This window comes from Mytilus galloprovincialis, chromosome 14 (assembly GCF_965363235.1).
Source record: "Mytilus galloprovincialis chromosome 14, xbMytGall1.hap1.1, whole genome shotgun sequence".
Classification (NCBI taxonomy): Eukaryota; Metazoa; Mollusca; class Bivalvia; order Mytilida; family Mytilidae; genus Mytilus; species Mytilus galloprovincialis.
In genome coordinates, this window is record NC_134851.1 from 16,417,097 (window position 1) to 16,433,632 (window position 16,536).

Sequence of the window (16,536 nt, forward strand, 5' to 3'; positions counted from 1 at the left end):
TCTGGTCGTTGAAAGTTTCCATGGTCACATTTTGTATTTTAGCCATTTAATGGGGTATCCCTCAATTTACGGTTTTGGGTAGTCAGACTAGTCACTTTCAGCTGAGACTTATAGTAGTCTCAGCTTTCAGTAAGATCCAAAAACTAAATGTTTTTGTTGAATTTCCCTAATTTCGTAAATATTTTCGATGCACATAGCATCAATAATCATCGGAATGATGAAGAAATAAATATTATACCATCCCCGAGTAAAACTTTTAAACTGAACGTTGGCTGTTTTTCAGATGGAAATGTAATGCTATTTTCTTTGAAACCCTGACGTTAGTACTATTAGTAGCATGTCTTTATTTTAACGTATGCCATGCCGTAAAAGGGTAGGTAACTGTCTTCCGGTCACTGCCAAGTATTGCCAAATGCAAGCTAAACACTTTCCAGCTTGAATTATCTTTTTGGCGTAGGATAATCGGTAAGAGCATTAATCCTATAACATTAACCAAATATTTAAGAAATATCGAAGCACTTGTTTTGCATGACACAGACGGAAAATGAGGGTGAGGTCTCAGAAACTCAGATTTTGGAATCTGTTAAGTTTATAATTAGCTCTGACCCTGATTTACTTACCGGTTTAGGAAAGTGGTTTATGTCGTTTATAATAAAAATTCTGGTCACAAGTCGATTTGGTCCTTCTATAATAATGAAAAATACTTCAAACTGAGGATACACATATAATACATTTTTATAGGTTTCACTTAAAGTAAATAAATGTTACTTAGCCTGTTGGACAGGTCACACAACCGCAAGCTTTCAATACGTTTTTTCTATATTTTTGTTATATGATGTGCGAAATGGTCTTAATTGTCATTATTTCAAATTTGAGAGGAATATTCTGACAAATTTTATGCATAATTAGCATTTTTATTTGGTCCTGTCATTAATTGTCGAGGATTGTTAGATGTCATTGACAATGTTAACCAGGTCACATTTCAGCAAGCTTTTTATACCTTTTTCTTATATTTATATATAAAATGGTATAATCTTCACATATTTTAAATTTCAGAGAAATATTTTGAGAAATAAAAGAGTAATTAGCAATTTCATTTGTTCCAGTCATTGTCGAGGTTGGTCATGTCACATTTTTGAAAGTTTTTGAAAATAAATCTATATTTTTTATAACATAAATGTTTCAAAATGTGACATATCATTAAATGTTTCAAATCTGAGATAATTCTTTTGAAAAATAAAAAAGTTATTAGCATTTTTATTTGGTCCTGTCATTGTCGAAGTTGGTCCTGTCATTATCAGAGTTGGTCATGTCACGTTTTCTAAAGTTTCTTACATATTTTTTTTTTATTTTTTTCTTAAATCTATTTATCAAATGATGAAATCTTATTATACTTCAAATTTCAGAAAAAATATTTTGAGAAATAAAAGAGTAATTAGCAATTTCATTTGTTCCAGTCATTGTCGAGGTTGGTCATGTCAGTCATTGATGGTCATGTCACGTTTTTGAAAGTTTTTGAAATTAAATCTATATTTTTTATAACATTTTGGTTTCAAAATATGACATATCATTTTATATTTCAAATCTGAGATAATTCCTTTGAAAAATAAAAAAGTTATTAGCATTTTTATTTGGTCCTGTCATTCTCGATATTTGTCCTGTCATTATCATAGTTGGTCATGTCACGTTTTCTAAAGTTTCTTACAAATTTTTTTATTTTTCTTTCTTAAATCTATTCATCTAACATGTCTAATCATGAAATCTTATTATATTTCAAATTTGAGATCAATCCTTTGAGAAATGAAAAAGTTATTATCATTTTTCATTTGGTCCTGTCATTCGGTCCAGTCATTAGTGTAACCCCTTTTTGGTAGTGTTTTTTTTTAATATTAGAAAATTATATGCATTAAAATTATAGTGCCTTAAATGCCTAAGTGGAGGATAAAAAAATTGTTTCTTAAACTCATATTCAAATCAATTGTATTTATTAGGTGAAACATTCAAAATTATATCAATAATTAGATTTCTTACATTTTTCTTTAATTATCATACAAAATATGTCATATTATTGCCTATAACAAAAAAGTATTTCTTTAATTTAAGATTGGGTTTGTTATTATTTATATAAAGACTGTGTACAAATGGTATATAAAAGCTTAAATAGGATTCTACACATAGGCCAAGAAGAGTCAAAAAGCAACAAGAAGAAACATATATTAGTGACAAGAAGATAAAAATTAGCGACAAGAAAGTTAATTTACTATTAAACAAATGTTAAACATGTTAAAACAATAGATTTATGGAAAATAAATCATCTGATTATACTTAAGGGTCCAGTTAATAATTTAGAAAAAATTACATCAGTGGGTTAATGTACTGCCTTGTTATACAGAGGTTCCAGGTTCGAGTCCCAATGGAGACGAGCAATTTAGTAACGCAATATCTACTCTCCAGTTACATACTCTAGTCTTCAGAAATTGCCAAAATGTAAATTACCCAAATGCATTTGAAAAGTTTTGTCTTTATTAACTTGTGACCTAGTTAAACAGAAAATTCTGAAGGAACAAGAGGAACAGGGGCAGATCTAGCCATTTTTGAAAGAGGTTTCCCAACCGCAGGACAAAAAAAAGGGGGGGGGGGGGTTCCAATCATTTGTCCCCATACAAATGCATAGATTGACAGATTGACTGAAAGGGTGGGAGGTTCCAACCCCTGGAATCCCTCTTCCCTGGATCCGTCACTGAGGAAGATTTCACTGAAATCAGTTTAACTAGAATAAAGACATTAAGGTTATCCATCAACCATTAGTTAACTGATTTTTTTCTATCATTGCCATATTGAGCAGGTTGCTATAAGAGGTGGTGGAATAGGGTGCATCATCCCGAATTCCTGAAAAAATAAAACATTCAATCCTGGATTCTGACAATAAAGACCCAATCCTAAATTCCTGCAAAAACAAACACTCTTTCTTAACATTCTTAAACATTTCCTCAAGGGCCGATCCAGCCATTTTCAAAAAAGGGGGTTCCCAACCCAGGAAAAAGGGGGTTCTAATCATATGTCCCAATTTAAATGCATTGATTGTCCAAAAAAGGGGGTCTAAACCCTCCCCCTAGATCTGCTACTGGTCCTTCTGTCTGTCTCCTATAATTTTTCCTTAGTTATAATCAATCAAGATGAACTTGTGATAAAAAAAACTCCCCATATTCTTCTAATTTCAGAGCAGTGAAACAAAATGTCTGACGATTCTGCCTGTCTGTTTAAAGTGGTAGCTGGTGCAGCTGTCGTTGGTATCGGCTTACTAGTTATTTTACTACCTATGAGTTTCCATGGATTAAATTATTATGAGGTAAATGGTGATTGTTACTTAAATCTGGTTGTATTGCAAAGTCAGTCAGGGGTACTACTTGTACAAGTTATTTTTATTTACTTAAAATGTTTAAGAAGTAATATTAACTTACTTATATATAAGTAAATTATAAAGATATAAAAATATAGTATATATACCAATACACATAATTAACATCACCAGGCGCTGTTAATCATTTTTCTCACTGATACACATATTTACTATGGCTTCTACTACCGAAAGCTCCATTTGGAGTTAATGACATGTGTTTAGAGACCACTTCTATGTCAGTACACCTTTCCTTTATTGCCCAAATTATAAAGATACTTATACAAGTGTATTTTAGTTACTTGTATAGGTAAATTATTTTAATGGCATAGTTATGTCCCTTAGACATTCAATTTTTTTTACTTATACAAGTAAAAAAGTCATACTATCTTCTTTTCTACAATTTCTCCAAACTTCTTTTCTCTAATAAACTTTTTAATTGTCTGTTCTTTGCAGATGTCTTTAATAATCATTTATTCAGACAGTATACTGGAAATACAAAGAAGCAATAAATTCAATAAATGACAGGTGTAAGAAAACTAGAAATGACCAAAGATGACAATTTGCAGAGCAGTGTATTTGCTCATAACAAATAATCAAGATTCATAAAACAGTTTCATATTTAATCATGTTTTAACATGTTAAAAGACTCAAGACAATAAATAAAGAAATATCGCGGTATCTCCATATGAAATTTTATCCTTAATTTCTAGACTATAGAATTTCAATACATTTTCAAACCCCCTCTTTTGGGATGAATTTGCAGAGAAAAATACCAATAAAAAATTCAACCAATTCAAGGAAGTGTTTCAACTGTTTGGCCTTAGTGCTATCTAATTGAATAAAATAAATAGATTCACCAACTATTCCCACCGACTTTGTTAGACTAGAACATGAACCTCAGAATTCCATGTACCAGGGACCAAAGTCAGACCAGTTAAAAAAACATTCCATTCAATCTATTCTGGTTTAATTCTCAGTCCAACCAGAGCAATCTTTGAAACATATTTTTCAGTTGCATTTAAAATCAGTTCAGAACCTTAAATAAAACCTGTGATAATACTTAATTCCATTTCATAGTGAGGCACGAACAATTCCGAAGATTGATAACCGTTACTATAAAATATCCCTTAGATTAACCATCTTTCTAAATATTGCTATCCATATGTACCCCATCTTTTTATAAACCCCAAATCATAAAATATGTAGCTGGTGTACAATTCCTTCTACTTTTTTTGTAAATTATAAATTTAGAAAAAGTTTGACTCTAAAACAGAAAAAAAAAAAAATCAAATGTAAAGAAATGAATATTAAGCTCAAACATTGAAATTCGAGTATGAACTTACCAGAATGAAATTTTTCCCAAATCTAAAGAAATATTGTCCAGACAAGGTTTAAATATCCATACATTTTTTAAAGTTATTTGAAAAGTCTGTTGTAAAAATAGGTTTAATCACAAATGTGCAATCATGAACAAAGGAAGATAACTCCAACTCAAACTGCAATATATAGTAAGAGAATTACAGAATTGCAACATGAAAGTAATGTTTACCCTTTGATTTGGTTTTTGGGTATTTCAGAAGTTGGTGGTTACTGATTTCTGTGTGACTGTTAAATTCTTTAGATATTATGGTTACAATTGTCTTGTTATTTTTGTCATGTATATATATGTAAAGTTGATAAATATATATCAAATTTTATATTTTGAGAACTTTTTTCACTTATTTTTAGGAGAAATCCCACAAATGTTAATAAACATTTCACTGTAAGAAGAAAGTAGTGAGAAACTATCAATGTACCTTGCAATATTCTTTATTTTCACAGATGGGATTTAAGAGACAGAAAAGTACAGGGACGGTAAAATTAGACAAAACGTATGAGAGTGGACTGCACTTGATAGGACCTGACTTTGAGTTTAAAGTTTTTCCAGCAGATAGCCATGATGTTAACTTGTATAATATTAAAGCCTTTACTTCTGATAAACTAGAGGTTTGTTTAATTCAGATAGCCATGATGTTAACTTGTATAATATTAAAGCCTTTACTTCTGATAAACTAGAGGTTTGTTTAATTTACTGTAAAATAGATATTTTTTAGTTTCTCATTTTTTTCTAGAATTTTTATTTATTAGACAGTTTGTTTGACTTGTTTTATGATAGTCACATTTGGGGTCTTTTATAGCTTGCTGTTTGGTGTGAGCCAAGGTTCTGTGTTGAAGGCAGTACTTCAATCTATAATGGTTTATTTTTTAAATATTGTGACTTGGATAGAGAGTTAATGTCTCATCGGCACTCATTCCACATCTTCATTTTTTATACGACCACAAAAATTTTAATTTTTTGGTCGTATATTGCTATCAGGTTGGCGTCGTCGTCGTCGTCGTCGTCGTCCGAATACTTTTAGTTTTCGCACTCTAACTTTAGTAACAGTGAATAGAAATCAATGAAATTTTAACACAAGGTTTATGACCACAAAAGGAAGGTTGGGATTGATTTTGGGAGTTTTGGTCCCAATATTTTAGGAATTAGGGGCCAAAAAGGGCCGAAATAAGCATTTTCTTGGTTTTCGCACTATAACTTTAGTTTAAGTGAATAGAAATCTATGAAATTTTGACACAAGGTTTATGACCACAAAAGGACGGTTGGGATTGATTTTGGGAGTTTTGGTTCCAACAGTTTAGGAATTAGGGGCCAAAAAAGGGCCCAAATAAGCATTATTCTTGGTTTTCGCACAATAACTTTAGTATAAGTAAATAGAAATTAATGAAATTTAAACACAAGGTTTATGACCACAAAAGGAAGGTTGGGATTGATTTTTGGAGTTGAGGTCACAACAGTTTATGAATTAGAGGCCAAAAAGGGGCCCAAATAAGCATTATTTTTGGTTTTTGCACCATAACTTTAGTATAAGTAAATAGAAATCTATGAAATTTAAACACAAGGTTTATGACCATAAAAGGAAGGTTGGGTTTGATTCTGGGAGTTTTGGTCCCAACAGTTTAGGAATAAGGGGCCCAAAGGGTCCAAAATTGAACTTTGTGTGATTTCATCAAAAATTGAATAATTGGGGTTCTTTGATATGCCGAATCTAACTATGTATGTATATTCTTAATTTTTGGTCCCATTTTCAAATTGGTCTACATTAAGGTCCAAAGGGTCCAAAATTAAACTTAGTTTGATTTTAACAAAAATTGAATCTTTGGGGTTCTTTGATATGCTGAATTTAAAAATGTACTTAGATTTTTAATTATTGGCCTAGTTTTCAAGTTGGTCCAAATGGGGGTCCAAAATTAAACTTTGTTTGATTTCATCAAAAATTGAATAAATGGGTTCTTTGATATGCCAAATCTAACTGTGTATGTAGATTCTTAATTTTTGGTCCAGTTTTCAAATTGGTCTACATTAAGGTCCAAAGGGTCCAAAATTAAATTCTTGGGCTTATTTGATATGCTTTATCTAAACATGTACTTTGATTTTTGATTATGGGCCCAGTTTTCAAGTTGGTCCAAATCAGGATTCCATATCAAGTATTGTGCAATAGCAAGAAATTTTCAATTGCACAGTATTGCACAATAGCAAGAAATATCTAATTGCACAATATTGTGCAATAGCAATTAATTTTCAATTGGAGTTATCTTTCTTTGTATAGAATAGTAGTTGATAATATATGTTGGAAATTTGCCAGACATGACTATGATGTCATTTTCTATTTTTATTTGCCAATAACTTTATGTAAATAACTTCATTGGAAATTTGCCAATATAAAATGTTGCTGATGAAGCTTTTTTATACGACCGCAAATTTTGAAAAAATTTTCGTTGTATATTGCTATCACGTTGGCGTCGGCGTCGTCGTCGTCGTCGTCGTCGTCGTCCGGCGTCCGAATACTTTTAGTTTTCGCACTCTAACTTTAGTAAAAGTGAATGGAAATCTATGAAATTTTAACACAAGGTTTATGACCACAAAAGGAAGGTTGGTATTGATTTTGGGAGTTTTGGTCCCAACATTTTAGGAATTAGGGGCCAAAAAGGGCCCAAATAAGCATTTTCTTGGTTTTCGCACTATAACTTTAGTTTAAGTTAATAGAAATCTATGAAATTTTGACACAAGGTTTATGACCACAAAAGAACGGTTGGGATTGATTTTGGGAGTTTTGGTCTCAACAGTTTAGGAATTAGGGGCCAAAAAAGGGCCCAAATAAGCATTATTCTTGGTTTTCGCACAATAACATTAGTTTAAGTAAATAGAAATCAATGAAATTTAAACACAATGTTAATGACTACAAAAGGAAGGTTGGTATTGATTTTGGGAGTTTAGGTCCCAACAGTTTAGGAATTAGGGGCCAAAAAGGGACCCAAATAAGCATTTTTCTTGGTTTTCGCACCATAACGTTAGTATAAGTAAATAGAAATCTATGAAATTTAAACACAAGGTTTATGACCATAAAAGAAAGGTTGGGTTTGATTTTGGGAGTTTTGGTCCCAACATAATAAGGGGCCCAAAGGGTCCAAAATTAAACTTTTGTTTGATTTCATCAAAATTGAATAATTGGGGTTCTTTGATATGCTGAATCTAACTGTCATGACTGTGTATGTAGATTCTTAACTTTTGGTCCCATTTTCAAATTGGTCTACATTAAGGTCCAAAGGGTCCAAAATTAAACTTAGTTTGATTTTGACAAAAAATGAATCAGTTAGGTTCTTTGATATGCTGAATCTAAAAATTTACTTAGATTCTTGATTATTGGCCCAGTTATCAAGTTGGTCCAAATCGGGGTCCAAAATTAAACTTTGTTTGATTTCATCAAAAATTGAATAAATGGGGTTCTTTGATATACCAAATCTAACTGTGTATGTAGATTCTTTATTTTTGGTCCTGTTTTCAAATTGGTCTACACTAAAGTCCAAAGGGTCCAAAATTAAACTTAGTCTGATTTTAACAAAAATTGAAATCTTGAAGTTCTTTGATATGCTGAATTCAAAAATGTACTTAGATTTTTTATTATGGGCCCAGTTTTCAAGTTGGTCCAAATCAGGATCTAAAATTATTATATTAAGTATTGTGCAATAGCAAGTCTTTTCAATTGCACAGTATTGCGCAATGGCAAGAAATATCTAATTGCACAATATTGTGAAATATTAAAAAAAAATTTAATTAGAGTTATCTTTCTTTGTCCAGAATAGTAAGCAAGAAATATCTAATTGCAAAATATTGTGCAATAGCAAGATTTTTTTTTAATTGGAGTTATCTTTCTTTGTCCAGAATCAACTTAAATCTTTGTTATATACAATATACAATGTATATTCACTTTTTACTACCCAACTGATAAATTAAAATAATCTTTACCATTCAGTGATAACAAGCAGTTTTTTTACATCTTAATATTTTATGATGTATTTAAATGAGTAGTTATTGTTGCAAACTCCATTAGAAATTTTAATTGAGATTAGTTTTGGAATAAGGGAAAGGGGGATGTGATTAAAAAAATTGGGTTCAATTTTTCTCATTTGAAATTTCATAAATAAAAAAGAAAATTTCTTCAAACATTTTTTTGAGAGGATTAATATTCAACAGCATAGTGAATTGCTCTAAGAGAAACAAAAATTTTGAGTTCATTAGACCACATTCATTCTGTGTCAGAAATCTATGCTGTGTCAACTATTTAATTTTAGATTTAAATAAGTTTGAAGAAGAAATCTTTAATTGATTTGTAAAATCTTAACATTTGTTTTGTATAAAAAAAACCATGTAATGTCAAAAATTTGATCACAATCCAAATTCAGAGCTGTATCACGCTTGAATGTTTTGTCCATACTTGCCCCAACTGTTCAGGGTTCGACCTCTGCGGTCGTATAAAGCTGCACCCTGCGGAGCACCTGGTCTATTTAAGCATTATTAAGCTCAAATGACAGTTGGTTCGACACCTATCTAACACTACAGGGAGATAACTCTGTAAACGTCAGCTAAACGTTTTAATCACATTGTATTGTTAAGGAAATATGAAGCTTCTCAATGATAAAATTAGTGTTTGTCAAACTGCTATGTAACCAGTGTAATTTTTCGAATAAAGTGGTTGATTCAAATTTTTTAAATTATATTATTGTCAAAGGGTCAAAGTAAACAGTTTATGAAAATTTTGTGAAAATTAAACGAGCCAAATTAATAAGTCCAAGTGTTGGGTACCACCTTAATAGACTAGGATTGCAAGTTTTCCTAACAAAGATTGGTTGTCCCTTCTGGTAATCCGTCTTCCTTCACCGATAAAAATTGATTTACTGTCAATTCAGAAATTATTGCTTATAATATTGTGATTTTGACATTACCAACAAAAATTTGAGAATAGCCACAGCAAATTTCAGAAAACTTTGATATAGATATAAACGTCTTACATGTATCATATATCAGAATGTAAGTTATAAAAATTGGATGCTCAACTAGTCCCATTATCATTGATTATTGACATTAATAAAAAAAACTCACAATAATTTTTGAAATAAATAATATCATGAATATGTATTGCATGTATTGTCTGCATGAAAATGTTATTTATTTGATTGTCAGCAGGAAATCATCTCTACTTTTTATTTTGTTTACTGTTATTCTGAAATTTTTAAGACGTTTTAATTATTGCCAAAAAAGCAACAGGGAAAGATTAAAGCTTACTTCTTTGTCAATCATTATGTCAATTTAGATTTCATCATTTCTATACCATATTTTCAAAAATCAAAATGTTTAACCTCAAACCATATTTTCAAAAATCAAAATGTTTAACCTCAAAAGTTTGCCAATTGTTCAACAATGCATTAAATAATTTCTGAAATTACAATGTTGTGTTCATGCTGATATATTGTAGCTTGTTAATATTTGCCATTGTACATTTCAGGTCAAGGTTTCAGTATCATTTCAGTATTTCTTACGTTCCTATGAATTGGCAGATCTCCACAATAAATTCAACATGGATTATGAAGATGTAATGAGATCCAAAGCTATAGATGCATTAAAGGTTTGTTAATTCATTCTATATGTTATTTGGCTTGTTTTTTGTCATTTCAAAATTTTGTGAAAATAACAAGCGCTGGCAAAATCACTGCATGAATATTATTCTAAATGTATGAAATAGAGGTAAAAGTATTGCTATAACTTTACAAACTTACTTGTGGTAAAGAATTTCATAGATGTCTATGTTTTACAGGGTGCCATACCTGTGTACAATACCAGAGAGGTTGTCAAGAAGAGAAAAGAAATAGAAGAGGTTATCTACAAGGCTATAAGAGAAAGACTTGGAGGAATTTGTTGTGCGCCACAGGAATATTGTAAATCCTGGAAATTTGGTAAGGTTTTGACACACTTCTCAAAATCTTTTTTCCCCTGGTTGTCATTCAAGAAAATCTGGTGATCCTCACTATTATTCCTACTGCAAAATACCAAAATTGTGTCAATCCATTACATAGTTTTGTTGGTAAAAATATTTGGACCACCATGCACTTTTCGAGAACTCTATTACATTTCTTGATATACAATGTAAACAAGTTATAATTTTCTTTGATTTTTTTATTCTAATTGGATAGTATTACTGTTTTATTTAATGGATTTAAAACCCCTGGTTTTGTATCAATGTATAGGAAATCAAGAAGAAAGTAGTCATCCCTTGGTAGAAATAAGTTTTAATGGAATTTCTCAATTTTGAAAATAAAAACATTGGTTTAGAAAGGTAATTGTAAAGAATTTATACACATTCTGGCTTTTATCTGCAGTTTTATTGTTGAGCCTATGCGTAACATGGTAATGTTAGATTCTGTTGTTGGCATCAGTTTTCTCTGGTCACAAGAGTGACCTTGATATATAGGTTTGACTATTTTTATGATTATTAAATTTTAGCGTGTCCCTTAAACTGTAAGAGTAGAGACATCTGCAATGATGACGATAAAGGAGTCTACGTAGATGTGAAGTATTTCCAGCTTGGTAGCATCAGAATCCCTCATACTGTAGAGGAAAGATTTCTTCGTCAGCTTGTTCTACAGGAAGAAACAGATAGAGAGAAGTTACTACAGGGTGCTCAGATTGTTAGGAAGCAAACTGACTTTGAGGTATGGAAACTTAAAAAACTATAATTCAGAAATTATTGCGTGCATTTATTATTTCAATTTTAGAAGAATTGACATAAATGCAATATAGTCTGGTAAAGCTTCATACAAATATTCACATCAGGTGTCAGAATGCAAGTTCTTATTATTGTGATACACAGTCAGTCACACTATTCACAAATATAAATCTCACAATAATTTCTGAATTTACAGCAGAGTTCATATAATTGCTTGTTTATTAAAATATCCGCTAGTAAACTTCATAATGCTCATACAATCACAGATCAACAAAGTTTATATAATATGTGCACTGAATCATCACACTTTAAAATACCCGCTTGTAAACTTCATAATGCTCATATAATCATAGATCAACAAAGTTTATATAATATGTGCACTGAATCATCACACTTTAAAATACCCGCTTGTAAACTTGATAATGCTCATATAATCATAGATCAACAAAGTTTATATAATATGTGCACTGAATCATCACACTTTTATTAATATATAAATTTAGGAGATGTGTTTTAATTACCAATGAGACAACTAACCATCAAAGATCAAAGAGCTGAAATGTTAGCACCTATAGGTAACCATATGAGCAAACCCATACCACACAGCAAGCTATAAAAGGACAAGACATCAACAAATGTAAAACAAATACTAAATATCAACAGCATGGCACATGTGCAAAACTACAAATGAAAAACAAATATGGTATACAGCAACAAATAACAATTGCAGGCTGCTGACTTGGAACAGCCACATAAAGAATGATGCAAGGTTAAATTATCGTAAACAAAGTGTTGAAAAATTAACCATCAAACTGTAACTTATTAAACCATCTTATTTTGGTGCATACTGGGTACCATCATGCTTTATGTTAACCATTGCATGCAATTCATTAACTCCATCACACTTAGGAGAAGGTGCAAATTGGAATCATCCAAACTTTTGAATTTCCCATCATAATATAAAATCCTGATTAAGTATTTATAAATATGCTACTTCAAAGTGCAATTCTTGATTAACTTTCATCAAGAACCCTAAAACCTACAAAAAAGAAAGCCAAGGATATTTAAATAATGTGCAATAAGTGACAAATGGAAATAAGAAGAGTAGTTTTTGTCATCCTTGGAGTTCTAATATATTTCATAAATGTTTTGCAGGTAAGGGTAATAAAGAATAAAGCCTTAGAGCTGAGTGAGCAAGCAGAATCTACGTCTAGACTTTTACATGTTACAGCGGCTGCTAACTATACATCTGAGGTATGTTGATAAACAATATATAATCTGGTGGATTCATTCTATATTTTTAGTGAAATTTATTAAATAGTTATCAAAGGTACCAGGATTATAATTTAGTATGCCAGACGCGCGTTTCGTCTGCATAAGACTCATCAGTGACGCTCATATCAAAATATTTAAAATGAGGTTCCATAAAAAAAAGATCAATCCAAGATCTCTAGTCTTAGGTCAGGATCAGGGCTAATTGTTTTAGTCATTTCAATGGGTCGAATCATGGTTATGTTGCTGGAATTGTAAAGAAAACATTCAAAAAATATTAACCAATGAAAGTGAAGTTATGTTATAATTATGTTAACCCCTGGTCTATAGGACATGTATACCTTGATCTGATTGGTAAAGCATGCACTATATTCACGATACACTTAATTGAATAAAAAAAATCAAAGTTTACCTAACAAATAAGCAAACTTAAATTTTTAACCACCAAGCACACTCTTCAATAGTTGATCTGTAAAACATTAAATATATTTCTAGGTTGAAGGAGCTAGAAGTATTGGACTTACCAAGCTGTACAACAATCTAGGAATAACCAAACAAGAACACAAGAATAGCTTTGACTATTTACGTACCCTACGAGGAATGGACAATATATGGCTGACTGTTGACTATCAACAAAAAATTATGGGAAATTTAGGTTCTAGATAAGTTTTACTGAAAATGTTTTTTTTTTAGATTGTTACAAATATTTTAACAGCTGGTCTACCTGTCTTTACTGATAGAGAAAATTATTATATTCATAAATTTTGAATTTGTGGTTTGTATGTCATTTTTTTTTAATATGTTTAATACGAAAAGATATAGTACATTGTAGTATGTGATTTCAGATATCAATATATTTTTTCTTAAAAAAAAAAAACTAACTTTTTTATAATCACTTTTCAATGGTGCAAGGTCCAAGGCTTAATTTTCAATCTGAAACAAATGTCAAGATATTTTTACCTCTGCCTTTTTTACTAATCCATGTAGGAGATAAATTCAGTATTTCTGATGAACCAAAAAATGGTTAACTTAATAATAACAGTGCTTTCATTGTTAAAAAAGGTGCTACTGACACATGAAAAAAATATATCTTTTTATACAATTTCATGGAATAACATAAGCAGGACTTTTTCAATGTGTGTGACTTTCATAGCTAATTCAAGGTCATGTTTTCAAACTATTTCAGTGTTTCATGTGACTTTCAAAGCTTCCTAAAGGTCATTATGTATTCAAAACAATTCAGTGTTTCTTGTGACTTTCATAGCTATTTCAAGGTCATAATGTATTCAAAACATTTCAGAGTTTTTTGTAACTTTTTATATAAAGCTGACCAGCTGATAAAAAAGGTTGTAGTTTATTTTGTTCAACATAAACCTCTTAACTTTTATACAAACCTCATTTCGGTTGCATTCCGATGATTCCTTTAATACTTATATAATTGACATATATTTGATATTATATATATCGACAATCTCCACCTTTGGGCACACAGCTTTTAACTATATTTTACGCTATATCAAGAAAATTTATTGCAAGCTTATTATTATTTAATACACTGCAGAAAAGCCCTGAAATACCCATAAATGATGTTGTAAGATTTTAATTTTTGGTTGTAAGAACATTTATTGGTGAATTTAAACTGTACTGCTGTTTTGTATTTTATAATTCTGTTTTGTAAATCATTTGTAAAATTGAAACATGACATTTTTAAACCATTGTACATTTGTAATTGTGGTTGTTGATCAGGAAACACAATTAATTGATATTAATAAATGTGACAATCTAATCAAAATCAAAATTCAGATCCTGAATTTAACCATCATCATGGAAATATGTTAAAATGATTGAGACTGTACCATAAGAACATACATCTGACCCGCAGGACACTTCTAAACCTCATCTATGTTTGGAGTTACTGTGGATTCATTATTATTCGTTGGATACCAATTTTCGTAGATTTCGTGGGTAAAGGTGAACCTCAAAATTAAATGTTCAACAAATGACAAATTTTCTATAGGCTTGTACGCAGACCTTAGCAAAACCACACAATTAATTATCCTCAAACATACAAGTTTTCCTTTATCCACGAAAATTGGTACCTACGAAAATAAATCAATTCACAGTATATAGCCAATAATACTGAAAGTGGCGTTGAAGCACCAACAATCAATCAATAAAATGACTCTACTATTGGTTCCCAAATTTCCAATTACCTCCCCTTGGTACCATGTATGTTTTATGGAACAGCCAGACAATCAAAATTTTTGTTATTTATTTTATTTAAATGTAGGAAAATCAAATCTTATCAAATGATAAACATTTATGATGATGAGTTAAGTAAAGCTTTAATTTTGGACTTCTGATTAATCATGAGTATAGAACAGTTTTAGTTTTAGACTTCTGACGTATCAGTAGATTAATTTATTAGTGGAAATGTTTATTTTCTTTATTCTCCATATTAACAGTTTTCACAGTATTAGATAAGAAATATCAATTATTTGATACTGGCAGTATTTGAATAAAATCAGATTTGTTTAGGTAAACCAATATTTTTCATTCAAAGGTGTCAACTCTCCAAATAAAAATGAAATAGGGTCATGGGAAAATCTTGTATTAAGATATTTCCCTAAGGTTGAGATCCCTTTCGAAAATTGAGATTTGCTAAGATGACACTTGTGTTTTAATACACCTATATACTGTTATCCAAAAGTTTTTTACTGTTGTCAATTTTATATTTTATTTTCTACTTTTGTTTTCTTTTTATATCAAGGTTACATACATGTATGTATTTTATAGATCCCATATGTTTAACTGTAAAGTATTAATTCAATGTTGTCTTATTAATGTTTGACACTAAAACAACAATTTGTTATGGTCCTAAAGAATTGGAGTATGCGTATCGTAACTAGGCTCAGAATTCCTCCAATCAAAGTGCTGGATTTTACAATTTCGAGCATAAATTTTGTACCCTGAGAATTGAGTAAAGTTTAGGACCATAAACCCAGGAATCATTTATTTTCAAAATTGACTTTCCTATCTATCAGAAATGTGCAATATTTGAAGTAATTTTCTACAAATGTCCAGAATGCTATATAAAGACTTCCTTATCATGACAAAATGTCATTAGACATGATAGGTTATTCGGAGTTTAGTATGACGTCCATTATCACTGTACTATTATGCATATTTTAGGGGCCAGCTGACGGACACCTACGGGTGCGGGAATTCTCGCTACATTGAAGACCCATTGGTTGCCTTCGGCTGTTGTTTGCTCTATGGTCGGGTGGTTGTCGCTTTGACATATTCACCATTTCCTTTCTCAATTTTATAATTTTCATAAGTTTTTATTAAATGAGAATTTCTTTTTAAACTATTACTTGGCAGTGAAATAAGTTAAAATTATTAAAAATGAAATTTTCAGGACAAGATAAAAGTTATGTACTTGACAGTATTTTTTGGCAATGGTCCAAACAGATAGAATGCCAAAGTGTTTTCATTACTGAAATAACATTAATCATGTTAATGGCACCAATTTTCTTATCCCATGAATAGAGTTCCTTGGCCCTATTTGGCACAACATTTTGGAATTTTGAACCCTCAATGCTCTTCAACTTCGTTCTTATTTGGCTTTATAAATATTTTGATATGAGCGTCACTGATGAGTCTCATGTAGACGAAGCGCACGTCTAGCGTACTAAATTATAATCCTGGTACCTTTGATAACTATTAAAGGTAGAACCTGTATCTGTTTGCACTAAGAAATGTTAT

The 16,536-nt window shown here is 30.7% G+C and overlaps 1 protein-coding gene across 1 annotated transcript; it reads left to right on the forward strand.

Annotated features, from left to right (window-relative positions):
- The first annotated feature begins 365 nt into the window (after positions 1-365).
- Positions 366-13,840, forward strand: LOC143059524 (uncharacterized). Its single transcript, XM_076233039.1, has 8 exons — positions 366-465; positions 3,222-3,349; positions 5,222-5,386; positions 10,279-10,398; positions 10,588-10,726; positions 11,274-11,482; positions 12,652-12,750; positions 13,264-13,840. Exons 2-8 carry the CDS (start codon positions 3,236-3,238, stop codon positions 13,432-13,434), a joined length of 1,017 nt encoding a protein of 338 aa, XP_076089154.1. The 5' UTR covers positions 366-465; positions 3,222-3,235; the 3' UTR covers positions 13,435-13,840.
- The last annotated feature ends 2,696 nt before the right edge of the window (positions 13,841-16,536 follow it).

What these genes read in the sequence shown, in the direction of transcription:
- LOC143059524 (XM_076233039.1), top strand. Translation starts at nt 3,236, where the DNA reads ATGTCTGACGATTCTGCCTGTCTGTTTAAAGTGGTAGCTGGTGCAGCT. An exon ending in ATGGATTAAATTATTATGAG is followed by an intron (nt 3,350 to 5,221) that starts GTAAATGGTGAT and finishes TTATTTTCACAG; the next exon opens with ATGGGATTTAAGAGACAGAA. An exon ending in GGAAGCAAACTGACTTTGAG is followed by an intron (nt 11,483 to 12,651) that starts GTATGGAAACTT and finishes AATGTTTTGCAG; the next exon opens with GTAAGGGTAATAAAGAATAA.